Genomic DNA, 17,378 nt, shown 5'->3' on the forward strand with positions numbered 1-17,378 from the left:
CCTGCAGCTAGGTTTGGTGAAGACAGAGAGGAGGAAGCCCTGTAGATGCCTGTAAGACACTGCCACCCTGCTCCACCCTTGCAAGGGCTCCACCACACCTGACAGTTGCTGGATTGCCCACAGCGGGCACTTGGCTACATGCCGGCATGTGCAGCGCAGCTCCCTGAACAAAGCCCAGCTCACCTGCAACCACAGATGCTGCCCAGGGAGTAAAACCTGGTGTAAAGCGCCAGACGCTGAAGACCAGCCCAGGTGACAAGCCAACTTTGGAGGCCTCCACATCCTTGAGCTCAAGCCACCAGGAGCATCCACCACATTAGGGCAGTCCATCACAGAAGAGGAGGAGGGAGGCAAGTCACACCAGCAGGCCTCGGCAGAGTGTAGCGTGGAATGGGAATGGGTGGCATGCAGGCAAGTTGTATGGCACGAGGTGGAGGAGGAGAGATGGAAGCAAAGGTGACCTGGATGGTTGGGGAACACCAGACTCATGATGTTAGAGGCAACTTGTTATGATCCTTGTTTTCTTTTCATCATCAGAGACAAAATAAAATGAAACTATATGTATATGAGACTAAATTAAAATCACAGTTTTGTTTACATTAAAAAGAACGATCTAATAGTAATAATAATAATAATATCAAATGAACGATAATAATAAAACAAAACAGGAAAGAAGAAAGCCCTGGAGAATTCCTGCCTGGATGGTGCTCACTGATGGAAGGTTTGTGTGACTGGTTTTACTGTTTGGGGATCATTCCCTTGATAGCTGACTCCCGGTTTACGTATGTGGCCCAGTAGACTAAGTTGAAAATGGCAAAGAGGACTGGAAAGACGATGCGAGACATCTTGTCTACCTTGCTGACGCTGTTGTATGTTTTCTTACTCTCCGGGAGCTTCTCCTCTAAGCGGGGCATCTTGGGGGGTACGTTGGTGGCAGTAGCAGTGGCAGCAGCGCTCTTGGAGATGGTGGGCAGGCCAGGGTCCTTAGCAATGTTGAGGGCATATGTGGTGCCAACGATGTTGTAGGTGTTGTTGGTTTTCTTTGCTAATGCCACAGGCTCTTTTTTCTAGGGAAGGTGGAAGAAAAAACATAAGAGATGAGGTGACTGCAGAACTGCACCGAAAACATTTAATCTTCTGAGTTTACCTGCCTGCCTGGATGAGAAGATGGAGAAAGGTGCAAGGAGCAAAAGCTCAAGAAGCCATTGTGGAAGGGAAGGAAGATGAAGTGAGAAGATGGCCAGAACCTGTGACATTGCTGCCACATGTCGGCTGCCAGAGCAGAGGGATTTGCTGGTCTCCTTAATTACACCAGCTAATCCATGCAAGCCTGGTAGGCAGCACGTAGTATAAAGAGGTCCTGGCCTGGCAGGTAGGTGCTAGGCCCTGCCACAAGTGAAATAACTGAAGCCAACCAGCCTGATTTGTAGCGTCGTTGCGACCCCTTAGATCAGACCAGTGGTATAAAAGGGTGTGTGCGGCTGCATTTGAGCAGTAGCTGCCCAAAACGGGTCACTCCTTGACTGGCAAAGTGCAGGCATACCATATGCTAGTATATTGCTATGTCAGTGTAAGTGAAAGCAGGCTCAAGAGATATACACACTCCTTGGTCCCTCCCTCGACTGGACAAAGTGTTCTGTTGCACATAAGGTTCAGACATGGCAAGGTGATGCAGGCATGTAGTCTTTAGAGAAGAATGAGACACAGTGTGGTCAGCCTGGGGGAAGAACTTGATTTTCTGCTTAGCCAGCCTGCTTCCTGGGTCACATGAGAGGGAGAGACATCGGAGAGGATTATATTTTTTTTTTGGTAGGAGAAAGACAGTAGCCTTAAGAACGTGGGTAACAACATCACAATATTTTTGGACCATGATATTATAAGGCAATATCCTACCCTGCCTCAGTGCCCTGAATACCTCATATAGTGATGCAGAATATAACACCACAACAACAAAAATGCCTCTGGGCCCCTTTAGAACATCTCATGACCTATCTAGGTAAGATACAGAACAGACTGAGGACATTTCCACTAGCTCTGGATTTCAGGATTGCTCAACATGGCATTTTAGGAGAGAGGGAAGCCTTTCATCCTTTGTATTTAAGGGTTGCTTCAAATAAAGGGAGGTAATGTACACTTCCCACAAGGCTCTGGGGACAACCATGCTGCCCATGCTGAAGGTAGAAGAGCTTGTATAGCAAATGGAAAAGATGTACTAGTTATGCATTAGACATGATGTACTGACAGAAGACGGAGGATGCTTAAGACAGATGGTTCAGGTGTTAATGAAGATGAGTGGACAGGAAGACAGGGGCTAGGAAGTCATAATAGATATTGCTTCCATTCTGGGGATCTTTCTGGTGCTGTCAGGAACTTGAGACCAGCTGCTATATTGTATAAATCAATCCAGGTCTTCTGAGAGAAGCCCATCAAATCAAATCTATTTATATGCAGAAAACAGGCACCCTACACATCCCTGCACCTGTGTACTCCAAACTGTGTCCACTGCAATTACCTTGCCAAGAGCCAGAGTTAGACACAGCGATGACTCATGACGGGAAACTAAAACCTAAACTCAAAACAAGGTGTAACTTTGGATCTCATTTTCTATTCAAAAGCAACTGAAACACAAGGTAAGACTCAGCCAGGCATCTCCCAGGGGTGCTTTACATGGTTCTGCATGTATATGAACGTGCGGGTGAGACTGCTGCCAGCTCCCTGGGGATGTCTGACCCAGTCTAATCATCACCAGGTACCACAGGAGCCTGGCGCTCTGGCAAAGGTGGCAGCTCAGAACAACCTCTGAGTGAGCCATCCTGCTGGCTGGTGCCTGGCCGAAGTCTGCAAGACGAAGCACTTCACGGGGCATGTGCAGAGGGAACCACGTGCAAAGTGATGCTTCAGCCTGGAGAAGGGGAGAGTGGGCAGCCAGCAGGATCTTGCCATCCCACACCCTCACCTGGGAATTAGTTGCAGGAAGTATCTCTGGGTAGCACTGGGAGCCGGAAAGCCCAATTCATCCAGTCTGCCCAGCAGAGTTACTTCAGGGCTTTAGTTTTCATGCTGTACTTCCACTTCAAATGTGTCTGCAATCACCATGGATATTTCTGGTTGCCTTAGGAAATGAATTTTCCACAATGATTTTCAGTGGGGCACTAAAAACAACTTTTGTGCAGTCTTTAAAACCCTGTCCAATAACCTCATTGCTAGGCCTGCAGTCTCATTATAATTCCGGCAATTACAGAAATTAACCTGCTGTTAGAAGGAGGTTGAAATGTCTTTAAACTCCAGATCAGACTAAACCATTGATCAGACCATATTCACAGTCTTTTACGGGCAAGGCAGGAAGGGTTGTTATGATCTTTAATGATTAACTGAGTGACTGATTTCTGCAATCATTAGAGCCATGTTAACTTGTACCCCCTGCACAGAAGGTGAACTTTTCCTGCTAAATAGCTAACAAGAAGCAAATAAAGGACTAAAAATGTTTCACCTTCTAAAATATTTAAGTATGCTTAAGTATGATTACTTATTAACATAGCTATAGGAGGTAATAAAATAATTAATAATTGGTAATGAAATTAAAAACAGATTGTTTGCTGTTTGCAGAATGTAATTTGAAGTGTACTATGATAATTTTAGTATTAATCAGTCACATTACATGAATAAGATGACTACAGTGACATGACATTTTCAACCTGGCTAGGTTTCTGCCCCAGAGCTTGGAATATGAATCTGTCCTGCTGGGCCAAAGGCATTTAAAAACAGAAGACTGAAATGGGGGAAAGTCAGGCAAATGTGAATGCTGTATGTGGCTATAGCAAGCGACTGCTCCTATTAGTGTGATTCAGAGTCTCTGCATCAGCTTGGGCTTCTCTGGAAGCAGTGTACAGGTTTGGGAAGCTAGAGCCAAGGACTTTTTCTAGCTGCCTACAGATGTTTTCTGCTCTGTTCAGAGCTGGGAGCCTGGATAGCCTTTGGAAAGCATCCAGAGGACCCCCAGCCTACCAAGGCACACATGTGCAAGGAAACAAGCTCCTGAAATGTCAGAAGAAATGGTTTGGCCTGAAGTTTACTGGGCTGTGCTTTATAAATGAAATGTTTCAGGCAAGATTGCTACAATCAAAGGAAAACATGTTTATTGCTGTCAGCTACGAAGTACCCCTCAGCCTTCCCTCAGCAAGTTTACCTGGGAGGGGCTCCACTTCCTACTGAAACTGAAGGAAAGAGCTGAAAATCAGGAGGAAATCTCACATTTGCATTCAAAAACTTGTCCCATTTAAAACATGGTTATGTTGAATAGCACGTCCTGCGTTTATGGCCCCCTTTGGGCCCAGGAAGACCAAGCCACTGCACAAAGCTTCTTCCTGCGCTGCTCTCCAAGGGGGAAGGGTGTGAAAGCTGGTCTAGAGATGCATATGTTCCCTGGATGATGTAGGTCTGACAGAAGTTCTTTCACAAATACACGTACTGAAGTACAACAGTATTTTTGTTAAATCTTTTCGTCTTCAAGCTCCGCTGTCAAAGAGCTGAAGTCCAAACATCTAAAGCTATGGGAACTACTGGTTTGGCTTATGATCTATTGGAGATTTCTCTCTCTGCGCCTGTTCCCTGGTCAGAAAAGGCGGTTGGAAGCGCTTTCCCTCTGACAGGGCACTCTGAGGGTCACCATCACTAATATCTGTGGGTCATAGGTTGCACTGAGAAATGCAAGGTATCTGCCACTTGCCATTCTTTAAAGTCACCTTAATGTCCTCTAAGCAGCTCTATTCTCTGACATACTTTTGTCCTATAATTCAAAACCCAGCAACTGCAGTTGCTGTTCCAACAAACATGTCATTTCTTCCTCATGCCAACCAAAGTTACCCTCTGCAGCATGCCAAAGGCTTGGTCCTATTAAAAAAGAGTGAAGTGTTTTACACTGAGATGCATGTACCTGGAGCAGAGCCAAGGGCTCAGAACAATGCAATCTTGCATTAACAAGCTGGCTACATCGATGCCAGATTACTGTCACTGCTAGTGTGACCTTTGGCATCCCTCATCCCTCCCATCTTTTCTTCATTGTGATTATGTGGAACTCAGCCCAATGATCTCATGCTGCCTGGATCTCCAGATGAAGACTCAGAGGTTGGAAGGAGTCAATAAGTCCAACACACCGTACTGCAAGGGTTGGAAGAAAGAGGATGAAATGGTGTCAAAGAATGATACATGGGGTCTTGTGAGGATGCTGAGAATATAAATCACTTGTAGTGCTATGAGGAGCCACAGGTAACGGCAGGTACAGTGGGACAAAGGAGACATTGGCCTGCAGAGCACTATCGTCAAGGGAAAGAGTCCCAGCAAACACGTATTTACCATAGTGAGGCAGAAAAAAAAGAGATGGGTCTGAACCGCTCTGTGAGTCTGTAACACTTCAAACTGGTTGAAAATGGTGGCCTGTGATGGTTTCTTCTGTTTCTTCTCCACTGGCAAGGAGGGGAGTGAAACAAAGATGCCACAAAAGGAAAGAAACAAAAGAGAAAGAAGAATGATTCCCAAGTCACCTGGACCAGGGGGCAAATTTCAGAATTACTGATGAGTAGGTGGGACAAAAAGCTTGGCTTAACACAGTCAGCAGAAAAGGTACATAGTGCAAATGGTGAGCATGTCTATCATTTCCAAAACACAAGAAAGCAAACTAAGATGACTGTATCAGTTGAGAGGTCTGGAGGATGCCCTTTGGTGACTTCCGCTTGGCGAAAACACATGTGAAAAGTATATGAAAAGCCTGGACCTAACCTTCTCACCGTGTCCTACAGGACTATTGTCTTGAAGATGAGAAAGGTAAAGATCCAGGACTATTCCTCCATCCAAAGTGTGTTCTTCCTTGTTCTCATGTGTCTGTTTGCAGCTATTTCTATTTTTTTTTTTTTGGTTGGATCTTACACCTCCCAGAATTTCAGGGTAATGTCCTACAAGCACAGATACAGAGCTAACTCAGATTTTATGCACAGCCATGACACTGCAGATGAAAGTGGGTTTAGGTTGGCATCTTCCAAAGACGCTTCATTCTGAGGAACAGACATGACTTTTTTGCAGGGAAATTTCCCTGGTAAATGTCATCCCTGCAGGTTTCATGAGTTTCCAGTGGGAAAGATACTGTTAAGGGTTATCTCTCTGGATCACAGCTGTAACAGCCATCTGGGAAATGACCTTGTTGGCTCCAGAGATGGCCATTCCTATGCATGGGATGGATGGGATTCAATAGGGCCTCACTCCATTTGGACACAGTCCCTCTGTCGGAAGCTCTGCATCTGGTAGTGAAGCTCTCCTGAGAGGTAAGCTGGCAGCTTCCCAGTGGCTCTCTTAGCTGAACAGTTCCTCCAGATGTCAGCTGAGAGGATCCTTTTAATGGGATCCTTTGAGGATGCTGGACATATGGAGATTTGTTGGCTACTTAAACCAGTCATCTTTGGTTCACTTTGGCCTCTCACTCCTCCCTGAACTACCACCACCTCCCACCTGCTGCCTGGTGATGATTTTTTAAAATCATCTTTACTAACAAGTTTTCTGCATTGCACCCAGACACTTCCTTCCAGTTTGATCTGTACCTCTAAGCTGGTCACAGCCACTCTGTCTCACAAAAACAAAGGAAAATCTTTCATCCACTCTTAGATTTAGTGATGGCAGGCAAGAAAGGCTTAGAAATTCTCCAAGAAGCATTAGTCAAACCTTATTAGAGTGAGGGCTAGAAGAACTTTGTAGTAAGATCTATGGTGATATCTGCCTGGCTTTTATTAAAGAAGAACTGCAGAAAAAGGGTAGAGTGGTTCCCAGCCAGATCCCAATAGATCAACTGCCTGTAGCCAGGACGATCAATTCTGATGCAGAGATCTGTGATCCAGATCAACCCATCATGTTAGATTCTACCCCCAAAACAGCTCTGCCCGATAGAATCCCCTGTCTAAATGGAGGGGTGGATGAAGGGGAGAAGGAAAGGATGGAACAAGCCCTGATAGAGCGAACACTGCAGGAACGCCTTCCAGTGACCAGCAGCTTTTGCAAGGTAGCCATTTCTCTTAAATGTGATGGGAAGCATCGCTGCTGCCTACATTTGAGGTGAGGGGATGCCTGCTGATTTTTTTCTTGTTCATGCAAGCAAGCAATCAAACCTGAAGTAAGTATCCTTGCCATCACGTCAATAAGGAGCATTCCTTTTGGCTAGAAGGATAGCTCTCCAGGAGCCCAACCTGGGCTTGTCACTGGTAGTTTTACTGCTGGCACATACACTTAAAAATGCCAATAGCTATTCTTCTTCCTCCTCTTTCTTTTGTGGTTTCAACCACCTGGCTTGTCAATTGTTTCAAGAGCTAATTAGAGGCTGAAACAGAGCCAATGAGGCACCTTCATTGCATAGCAAATTCTCTGTCTGGAAATATTCAATGCAATAAATATGAAGGGCAAATATGGTGACACATCATATCTGCAAACTCCCTGAAAGCCCACTACTCTTCGGGGAGTTCTCCTTGAGTGGGTACTTCCAGGCAGGACTATTGGCAGCGGATATAAAACAAGTGATGGAGAGAATGGGGAATAGTCAGAATTCCCAAGTTGCAGAGACATCAAAGGTGGGTTAGCCTCAGTTTGGGCCTGATAAAGATCAGTGTTGGTTTGAAAAGGTGTCCACAGATTTGGAGTCCTGACTGATTCTCCAGCCTGACTCCAATTCCAGCATACTCTTACAAGGAGTTCTTCCATTTCCATTTCTGTTTTCTCTTCTTGTTCAATTGCCATGAGTGCCAGCTTTCTGCACGGTCTTACCCTATTGGTTCAGTACTTTTAGTTTTGCAGTACTGGGAAAAGGACTAAATTAAGGTGTGTGGTTTTTTTTTAATGATAAACTGAAACTTGAGCCTCTGGTATTTTTTCAGCTGGGCTCTGTTCACCTAACTGTCCAAGGCTATGTGAATCCTGACTTTGTGCTGATTTGCCTGTCCCTGAAAAGGACATAGTCACTTTGAGGACCTGCTCTGATCCTTCGCTCATGCCAATGACCTGGGAAACAGTCCTCTGATCTCTCTAGGGACCAGATTAGTGCTATTGTTCATGATGAAGGTGGAAGACCATCAGCCGGCCTCCTCTGGAGCCCTTCTGCCATGAGCCTGGTGCTCAGACCACAGCTGCAAAAGCAAACAGGTAGAGAGAGTCCAAAAAATAAGACAGAGGCATTCAACACCCGATGATGGCTGTGGTTCTCCGTTAGGCCTCTGCTCGCCTGCTGTGACCTCCATACCAGTGATGACAGGGTGTTGTCCTCCCAAAAGGCACTGCAATTCTGCCAGATATTTGCATACAGTCCCACAACAATTTTAAAGGGAGAAAAATATAAAGGCTCCAGAACCCAGAAAAGGACAAAGCTGATTTTCAAATTGATTCAATAAATACAAACAAGGAGCAGCATGCTACAGTAAGCAATTTCTCCATGCAGCCTAGATTAAATCAGCTCAGCGGGAGGGGGCATGAGCATGGGGTAGTGGTGGCTGTCAGGAAGGAAGCTGCCAGAAAGGCTGATCCCAAGCCAGAAGGGAAAACGTGGGTGATGCCAGGCACTAATTTACTGCCAGTTGCTGTTTCCGATTGCTCACTTCCCACCCACCCTCTTTGCCCGAGTGCACAAAGCAGCAGCTGCCGGCAGCTGTGGGTAACGCAGCACGAGCGGCACCCCCTCCCTTGCTGCCCCGTGCCTGGGGAGACCGATGGTGGGGGCTGCCCGCCGCCAGGGGCACAGAGGAGTGGGACTGTTTTCATCAGCAAGACTGGCATTCCGCAGCATGTCTGGGCTTGTGCAGCGTGCTAGCAAGGTGGAGTGGAGCATTTACAGGTTACAGGGAGAAGAAAGGAGAGAGAAGACCACCGATGGAGCAAGCCAAAGATAGGCAGAGCTGCATGCACGTTTCCACTAGCCAATGGTCATGCAGAAGGACAGAGGAAAAAATGAGCGGTCAGGACTGTTTTTTTTCCCTCCAACTAACTGCAGCAACCATCCCTCCAAGCCCTCCCTCCCTTGGCCCTCAAGAACCGCTGCAGTTGAGACCTGAGCTGAGGACCCCAGTAAGTAGCATCCAGCCTCCTGGAGTGCTGCAGGGCTGCATGCTACCCACTCCTGGTCCCAGTGCAGCTCTCTTGTGCGGCGTTTCTTCACCGCCCCCTCCCTCCCTGGCCTCAGCCATGTCGCTCACCTTCAACTCTTGGGCCTCCAGCACCTTCTTGCCATCCCAAGCCCAGCTGCGCTTGGTGAAATAGTTGACAGTGGCAAATTCAATCAGCGCAGAAAACACAAAGGCATAACAGACGGCTATGAACCAGTCCATGGCCGTCGCGTACGCCACTTTAGGTAAGGAGTTTCTTGCGCTGATGCTTAGAGTGGTCATGGTGAGGACAGTGGTGACACCTGTGGAAACAGTGGGAAACAAGGATGCTGACAAATCTCACACACATCATCCCCCCACCATGTCTGTCTTCTGCCTTTACTGAGGCAGAGCCAGCAAGCAAATTTGTCATGGGTCACACTGGCCTGGCCCACAGCTGTGTCCTCCCCAAAGGAGGAGACGCCACCACACACATGGCCAAAGATGCAAGAAGTATGGGCAGGCCTCTGGCCCAGGGGCTTCACTGCGTGTGGACCCCCACCTATGTCAGAGATGATATGTCCATGACAGGGACACACGAGACAAAAATTGCCAAGGATAAGAGGGCAGGATGCAGGCCAGGATTAAAACTGGATTCTGTTCCCTTCTCTGTCACTGACATGCAAGATAGCCTTTGGCAAGTCACATCTTTGTGCCTCAGTTTCTCCTCAGACCACTTGGTTGGCATTTCTGTCATCTAACTGTAGGTGCCGACCCCTAAGCTATGTGACCCATGTTCCCACTGTCATAAAGGGAGCCCTACTCAACATGAGTCCGTGGTGCAGTTCATAGAATCACAAAATAGTTCAGGTCGGAAGGGAACACCAGACAGCAACTAGTCCAGCCCTGGCTCAAATCAGGGCTTGTCCAGCAGCGTTTTGAATAACTCCTATTCATATGACCAATGACAAACACCCACATTAGGATGAGGTGAATGGGCCCTAAACTCCATCAACTATATCTCAGCTCACTGTAAAGGAGTCGTAGCTCCGAGGCAGACACCTGCAATTAATCAGGGGAGTCTAACGCCTCGTCCGCTAGTAGTGAAAGTTCCCTGAAGCTAGATCCAGCTCCCTCCCATGGAGTCTGGTATGGAGAAGCCTCTGCTTGCTACTATGGTAAAATAATACTAATAAAATAATGGCTGAAGGGACAGTCAGAGGAGTTTGCAATCTTCACAGAGGAGCAGAAACTAGTCTGTCACACAATGTGGTTCTCAGAACATTTTGAAAATCATGTTTTGTGAACTACCTAGATGGACAGCAGGACCTCCTGTCCTGCCAGCATGACCAGGCGCAAGTGAGTGGCCCAAGCTGCCAGAATGGGTGTCACAATAATTCTCTAAAAAAATGATCTGTTGAAAAACACCTTTTAAAGCTTTTTTGTTAAAGCAAGCAACCATTGCTATCCATTTTCCCTAATAATGTACTTTTCAATTAAAAATGCATTAAAAACATTATAAAAATATTGACTAATTTTCACTTCCTTCAAGCCATACTCCTGGTAATTGAAGAGTTTCAGCAATATTGTTGATAATACTTTCTGAGGAGAAAAAATGGAATAAGCAACTGCTATTAAAAAAATAACGAGAACTCCAAAGCAAGCCAATTTGGGAACTTACATATTTTTCACAAAGGTAGGTTTTAATTTTTCAATCAGCTCTTTCCTGCTGAACCTGAGCTGCTACTTGAAGAAACTTGTCTAATTGAAAATATCAGGATAACACAAGAGGCAATCAAATATGCTTGACGAAGGGCTCGCTCCAGGCATCAGGAGTGCATGGACATCCAGAACTGGTGCAGGAGCCTGCCTGGGGCTTGGACAGACTGGGGCTGGGGTGTGAGCTGTGTGGGGTGATGTTGCAAAGGATGCATGGAGAGGCAAGCATGGAAAGTTCACTGGTGAGCCTCTGTATGACTGAGCTAGTCCTGTTTCCCATATGACTTCTGTCTGAGCTCCCCTTTTTCATTCTGCTGGATGAAAAGACCAAAAAATAGGTGCTAAAGGGGCTGTACCCACCTCTTCTCCACTGTTAACACTGTTCAATGAAGTTCTCAGGGTCTGGATCATGCAAACATGGGCCAACCTACTCTGCAGCTGCACTTGGCCCTGGGAATTGCTGTCAGATTTCCCCTGACTGGGGAAGGGAGGGCAGCCCAATGCTGGCATGGCAAAGATGGGGTGCATTGCAAATTTTAAAGCTTGTTCGCTACCTACACTGCACAGCAGTAATAAACATGGAAATGGTCATGTTTCCATTTTAATCTATTTAGGAGGGTGCAAAACAACCTGCAACCCTCCCTGTGTCCTGGTTCCAAGTCCTTGCCTGGGGACAAGGCCCAGGCCTGCAGAGAAGAGCCACATTATGGGGTCAAGAAGGAAGGACATCACCTTTGTTGGATTTTGTGGGAATATTTCTATTATGACTCTTGCCACAGAGAAAATGCTTTAGGATCTTTTACACCACTTTCTGCCTTATTCAAAAACATTAGCAGGTGGCCACATATATCCCCTCTCTGCCTGATAACTTTCACCCAATATACTCTCTGTTAAGTGGTATCTCCAGGGCACTATTACTTCCAGGAAACACATTCCTGCCTGGCATCAGCAGAGCAGAGTATTGGGATGGAGAAACAAGGCCACAGCCAGAACCTGCAATCATCTGCTGTGGATATGAATCTGCCATGGATATGAGAGAATTAACTGCCTCCTCTGCCTTGGTGTTTCTGATGTGCTGGTCTGCACCCTCCTGTTTCCCTACACCAATGTCGTGCACAGGCTCTGGCAGAGGAGTGTCGGGGGCAAAGATCCTGAATTCAGGGCCTTGGCAGGAGAGCACAGAGGAATTCTGTTATCAAACATCTATACAGCTATTAACATGTGCAATGCCAGCCTCAGAGTGGAATCTGAAACCAGCTGAAGAAAACAACAATATATTCAAAATGCAGTAGTATCGCCTCAACCCAGGAATTTGTTATGAGGAGGTCTGACCAGAGGCGTATCAGTGGTTTCAAAGGGAGATCCTTAAATGCTTCCCCACACGCCTACCCTATTACTAGCTCAAAAGCCAACAGAGATAAGCAGACATGGCCAAATGCATACAATCAGATGATCGACACCTTGATTACTATTAATATTTATGGCTGGGCTTGTAGCAGGAACATGCACAGGTGTGTTTCTGCAGCAGTTTAGGGGAAGCAGGAGCACAAGGAGGACACAGGGTGCTATTTTGGGAAGTGGCTGGCAGGTTCACTGACGCCAGCCAAGGCCTAGAGATTACCAGCTCTGGTGTCTGCTCCTTGTCTTGTAGTCACTCCCTGGAGCCGGTCTCTTTCCTCGGCCTTTCTCTTCTCACAGGCTCTTCCCCTTTCCAGCCCTGCTCCAAGCAGGATGCGCCTAGCCAGTCTGTGTTGGAGATCAGGGCTCTTGAACATTTGGCTTTGCTGCCAGCTACGTTCACGGAAGGATGAACAACCCTCAGGAGCACAAGCCAGTGAAGTCACTGCAAGGTGCAGCACATGAGCTCCTCGCCCCCCTCACCACAGGGTGCACACCACCGGCTGCCTTTCAGCGCTGACACTGTCCCCAGCTGTCACCGCCCCATGCAGCATGCGCAAACTGCCCTGCAAGCCATGCAGGTGGCCAAGAGGGCCAAGCTGACTTTGGGGGTGGTGAACTTGCCGGTGAGTGCCCAGGTGCCAGAGGATGATGGAGGCACAGATCGGACCGGGAAGCAGAGCCCACTGCATGCACTGAATTGCTCAGTGCTACAATTTGAGGTGAAACACCATTTTCCTGTGGTTTGTGGTGCCTCTGTTTCCCTACCCGACAGGATACTACCATGCTCACAGACTCACCAAAAACGGTTCGGGCAGGAACAGACTCCCTGTTAAGCCAGAAGGAGACCTGCGACAGGATGACCGTCATGATGCAGGGCAGGTACGTCTGGATCACAAAGTACCCGATCTTCCTCTTGAGGTGGAAGTGCGTAGTCATGACCACATATTCCCCTGCGAGACAGTGGGTCACAGCAGCAGGACAGTGGTTATTTCCCAGAATGGGGCCAGCTGAACACCAACCCATCTCCAGAGTGCTAAGGTCTGTCTTGAGCAAACTCTCAAGCCCTCTGGATCTGTACGAGATGAAATTGCAGCTTGTGCATCACATTAGCACTGGCTGGTGTGTCCCAGGACCTTATGGTACTGCTGGCTGCCTGCACAGCTGTACGGAAGAGGGACACATGCTGCAGCATGTTGCTGGGGCTAAACTGCACACGCCGCGTGCACAAGGGCTGTGCTGGGCCAGGTGCCTGCCTGGGCGTAAGCCCACGCTGGCTTCCACCAGCTGGGAGGGCAGAGCATTAGTACTTTCAAAGCACTTTTCTGGGAACTTCTTTAATTTGCTGCCAATGGTGGTAAAACACAGGCAGGTCAACGCCAATGAACAAAGACGCATAGGCCTTCCCTTTTCCGCCCTGGTATGAGATGCGCCTCTCGGGTTTGCTCCTGACGCAGCTTCCCCTCCCTTTTCTCCTCCAGCCCAGGTGGCCACATCATGGGTAAGGCCCTTAAACCTAGAGAGATCTTAACATTGTGTCAATAGGCTTTCAGGACAAAGGATTTTGTTTTCTATGACAATTCTGCAAATATGCCACCCTTCCTCACTTTAACTGTCTCAAAAATCAGGACAGGCTCTGTATTAAAGGTTTGAGCTGTAAACCAAAGGACCAGCTGTCCCTGTTTTCCTTCACTGCCCTATTCCTCCACTCAGAATGATGCACTGAAGCTTTGGATATTTTGTTGGATTATTGTGCCTTTTTGTTGTGAGCATGGCTCCGCTAAGTCATTATGCACAGGAGCCTTTAGCAGCTTTCTTGCCATTTCAGGTTATTCATCTGTACATTTTGCTACAACTTAAGTCAGAGACGGGCCAGATATTATGATGGTTAGTTCCCTGGACTCCCCACATTTCCCCAAGGGAGGTGATATGAGTTGTTACAGACAGACACTATTAAAATCAAGTGTACCAGAGAGGAAATATCCTCAAATGAAAGAACTACTGGTGCATACAGAAGAAAAAAAAAAAAAAGATGAGAAATACACAAGATAACAGAAGCTACCAGTACCTGGATTCAGAGGAAAAGGGAGGAGCAGCAGATGGGAGAGAAAGATGATTAATATTGGTCATTAATCAGAGGAAACATTTGTTTGGGAGAATCTTCTATTAGCTATGATAATATTTGTCCAAGAAGATGCAGTGAAAATCATATTGAACAACATGTTACATTCACCTCCCCTGCTGCAAAACTCTCCTGAGGGACTGAAAAGAGATCCAAGATAAATGAACCCCTGGTACTGAGAACCAGCTGGGCAAGATGGGGCAAATTTTCCACACCACAAATCATTTTTTGATGTTTGAAACCATAATTTTCCAGAGGGTATAGGCAATAAGGCTCTCCCAGTGGAAGCCACAGAAAGCTAAGCACTTTACTGCCTCTTGGTGACTACCCCAGACATCCCCAACTATATTCTCCAAGAGCATGTGGCTTGGGAAGTATTGCAGTGTTTCATTGCCTACAGGCACTGCCTCTACATTTATGCCAAATTGTGGCATTAAAAGCCCATGGGTCCATCCCACCTGACAGAGCACTCAGCCCAGGCATCCCTTTGTGGTCCTACCAGTACCTGTGCTGGATCGAACCATCTCTGTGCCAACAACATGGCCCAGCAGATCGTACTGGTTCAGCCGTGATCCACCCTTTGCTACTTCTACTGATTTATCCTTCCCCAGTGTCCAGGTGTAGATCACCTCTGTCTTTGTGTAGGCATCTGCAGAGCAGAAAGAAGAAAGTGGTTCATGCTTCTGGCTGATCTAAAATATACCAAAATTAGCCTGCAGCCAAATTAAATCCTGCTGTGTACTCCTCAGAGCCACATGGATGAGCACAGCCAAGCATGGCCAGAGACAAAGGCAGTTTAGAAAATGTTAATCAAATGAGCAAGAAGGAGCTGGAGTTTTCGGAAGGGAGCTGGAAGGAAGAGAGGGGCAGAGCTATGTTGTAGAGAGCAATGCCATCCCCTGGACAGGCTAACACTACAAGGACTGGCTCCAAGCAGAGGCAAAACAGGAAGCTGTCCAGGCTAGCAGGCTGCAAGGGAGCAAGACAGTCACAGTCCTGCCTGGCCAGAGCCCAGGAGATCCATGCTAGCAGCTGCTGGCAAGAGAAACATCAGAGTCAGGGTAAAGGATGCTCCACGTAGATGGGTCCTCCCAGAAGAAGCAGAGGGCTGTCTCCATGCCCTCCCATTCCCCTGAGGCAATGGGACTCCCCCTCCAACTTCAGCTCCCTGCATGCTGCCTTTTGTATGCACCCGAATGCCCATGGTGGTAGGCCTCCCCCAGCTCCAGCATTCTCCTTTGGGCTTCGGGTGCAATGTCACAGGCAGAATGCCAACCCAGATAGCTGAGATCCTTGGGTTTGCCCAAAGAAGAAGCCTGAGGATTAGCAATCTGTTTCTGGAGACCGCAGGCTCCCAACTCCCTTCGTCTTTTGGAAAGTCCCACTCATAACTGAATTAAAACCAGAAGCCTCACTCTCTTCCTCGCAAAGAAACTCACCTTCCTTCTGCTCCTGGACTTTCTTCCCCAGGGAGGCAGCCTGCATCCAGCACCAATGTGTGCCTGCTCCCTGTGCTGCTCTGCCCCTATGCAACTGCTCCTCCGAGGGTCTCCAGTCCCTGTCACTCCTGTTTTGGTCAGGCTAATTCACTTAATAAGCAACAAGTCTGTGAGATGCATCCACTAAAGGTTAAACACAAGCAGGGTTTAATTTTAGGCTGTTTAGATAAGGAGACAAAGTTAAAAGTCTTTACCCTTGCTCAGAAGCAATCCTCTCCCAAGCTGCTCAGCCTCGGAGGCAGCGTTCCCTTCCACCAGTATACTTTTCGCATGCCCCTGCATGCCCCTCCGCTTGCCAGCCTGCAGGCCAGTCCGCCAGGCAGCAAAGCGCTGAGACGAGCCTGCCTGCACGTTGCTGCAGCGACAGCACGCAAGAGCCGCCGAGCTGCTGCAAGAGGCAGTGCTGGGCCCAGAGCTGAGGCAGCTCTCCCGGGACTTGCAAGTTCCCCCCTCTACCCCGCTTCCCCAGCTCGCCATACGCAAAGACCTCTAAAATACACATTTACAATAGCATTCACAAGCATTTGTGGCCAAACCCCTGCTTGTCCCTGTATCCACTCCCTTTCCCAATGCCACCCGCATGCTCTCTGTACTGCCAGCCTTATGCTGTTCAGAAATAGGATCTCTCCAGACTCTGTTAGGAGCTACGGATTCCCCATAAAGTCCAAGCCTCATGTCCACTCTGTACCACCTTTTTAGGCAGGAACAAAATTCACCGTTCAAAGTTCAAGAAGCTTTTCATTCATTTATTCCACCAGGTTCTCCTATTAAGACATTAAGGTATTATCTGTTTGGTTTAGCAAGAGGTCTGTTCAGCTCAGGAAATCTCTCACATCCTGTTTTGTGGAATATTGTTTCTGGGGACAAACAGATTGCTCTGAAATTGTTAAAACAATCATTGTTATCCCTACACTGTAGGTTTTGGTAAATCTGTCAAATGCTAAGCGGGCACTGTGAAAAATGGGGTGAGTGGTTTTGATGATCAGCCAATATTTCTGAGCATGCCACAGCGCTGCCTAAGCACTTCTGATGCAGGCCAGCACTTCTCACTTGATGTGCAACACTTTTCCAGCCTCTCTTTCCAGCTCTCCAGATAGTCCTGGAGAACTCCTTTCTCCTTCAGGCTTTGTTCATACAGCTGTGCCAATGCACCTCCACTCTGATGGGTAGCACCCTCTGCCATACAAATCATGGTTCACCCATGGCCAACCTCAGTCAACAGAGGAAATGTACCCACAGTTTTGCTGCTGGCCACTTTGTCACCACGCCTGAAAATACTGTAGTCTATTAATCTGGTCCTCTGTGACAGAAGTGTCTCTGGTGTTACCTAGCCAAGGCATGGGAACTTGAATTCAAAGCTATTTGGTTCTGCTTAATGCCTAAGCTTGCAATGCAGTCTAGTACAATCCAAACAGGGACAGTTCCTTGACATTTAGTAGAGATAATTCCAGCAACATCTGCTGCTGCCCTAGTGTCAGACAGTTGCTGTACAAACGTCTACGACTGGCTCAGAAAGAGTGGCTCTCTGCTGTGTAC

General features: G+C 47.5%; 1 protein-coding gene across 1 annotated transcript in view; it reads right to left on the reverse strand.

Annotated features, from left to right (window-relative positions):
- Positions 1-577: 577 nt before the first annotated feature.
- Positions 578-17,378, reverse strand: part of LOC106498557 (gamma-aminobutyric acid type A receptor subunit alpha3) — a 75,739-nt gene continuing 58,938 nt past the window's right edge. The window contains exons 7-10 of the mRNA XM_067303893.1: positions 14,849-14,992; positions 13,022-13,174; positions 9,216-9,427; positions 578-1,067 (exon numbers count right to left, since the gene is read on the reverse strand). Coding sequence (XP_067159994.1) covers positions 738-1,067; positions 9,216-9,427; positions 13,022-13,174; positions 14,849-14,992 — 839 coding nt within the window. The 3' untranslated portion in view covers positions 578-737. The remainder of the gene's footprint in view (positions 1,068-9,215; positions 9,428-13,021; positions 13,175-14,848; positions 14,993-17,378) is intronic.

Source organism: Apteryx mantelli, chromosome 13, assembly GCF_036417845.1.
Source record: "Apteryx mantelli isolate bAptMan1 chromosome 13, bAptMan1.hap1, whole genome shotgun sequence".
Taxonomy (NCBI): Eukaryota; Metazoa; Chordata; class Aves; order Apterygiformes; family Apterygidae; genus Apteryx; species Apteryx mantelli.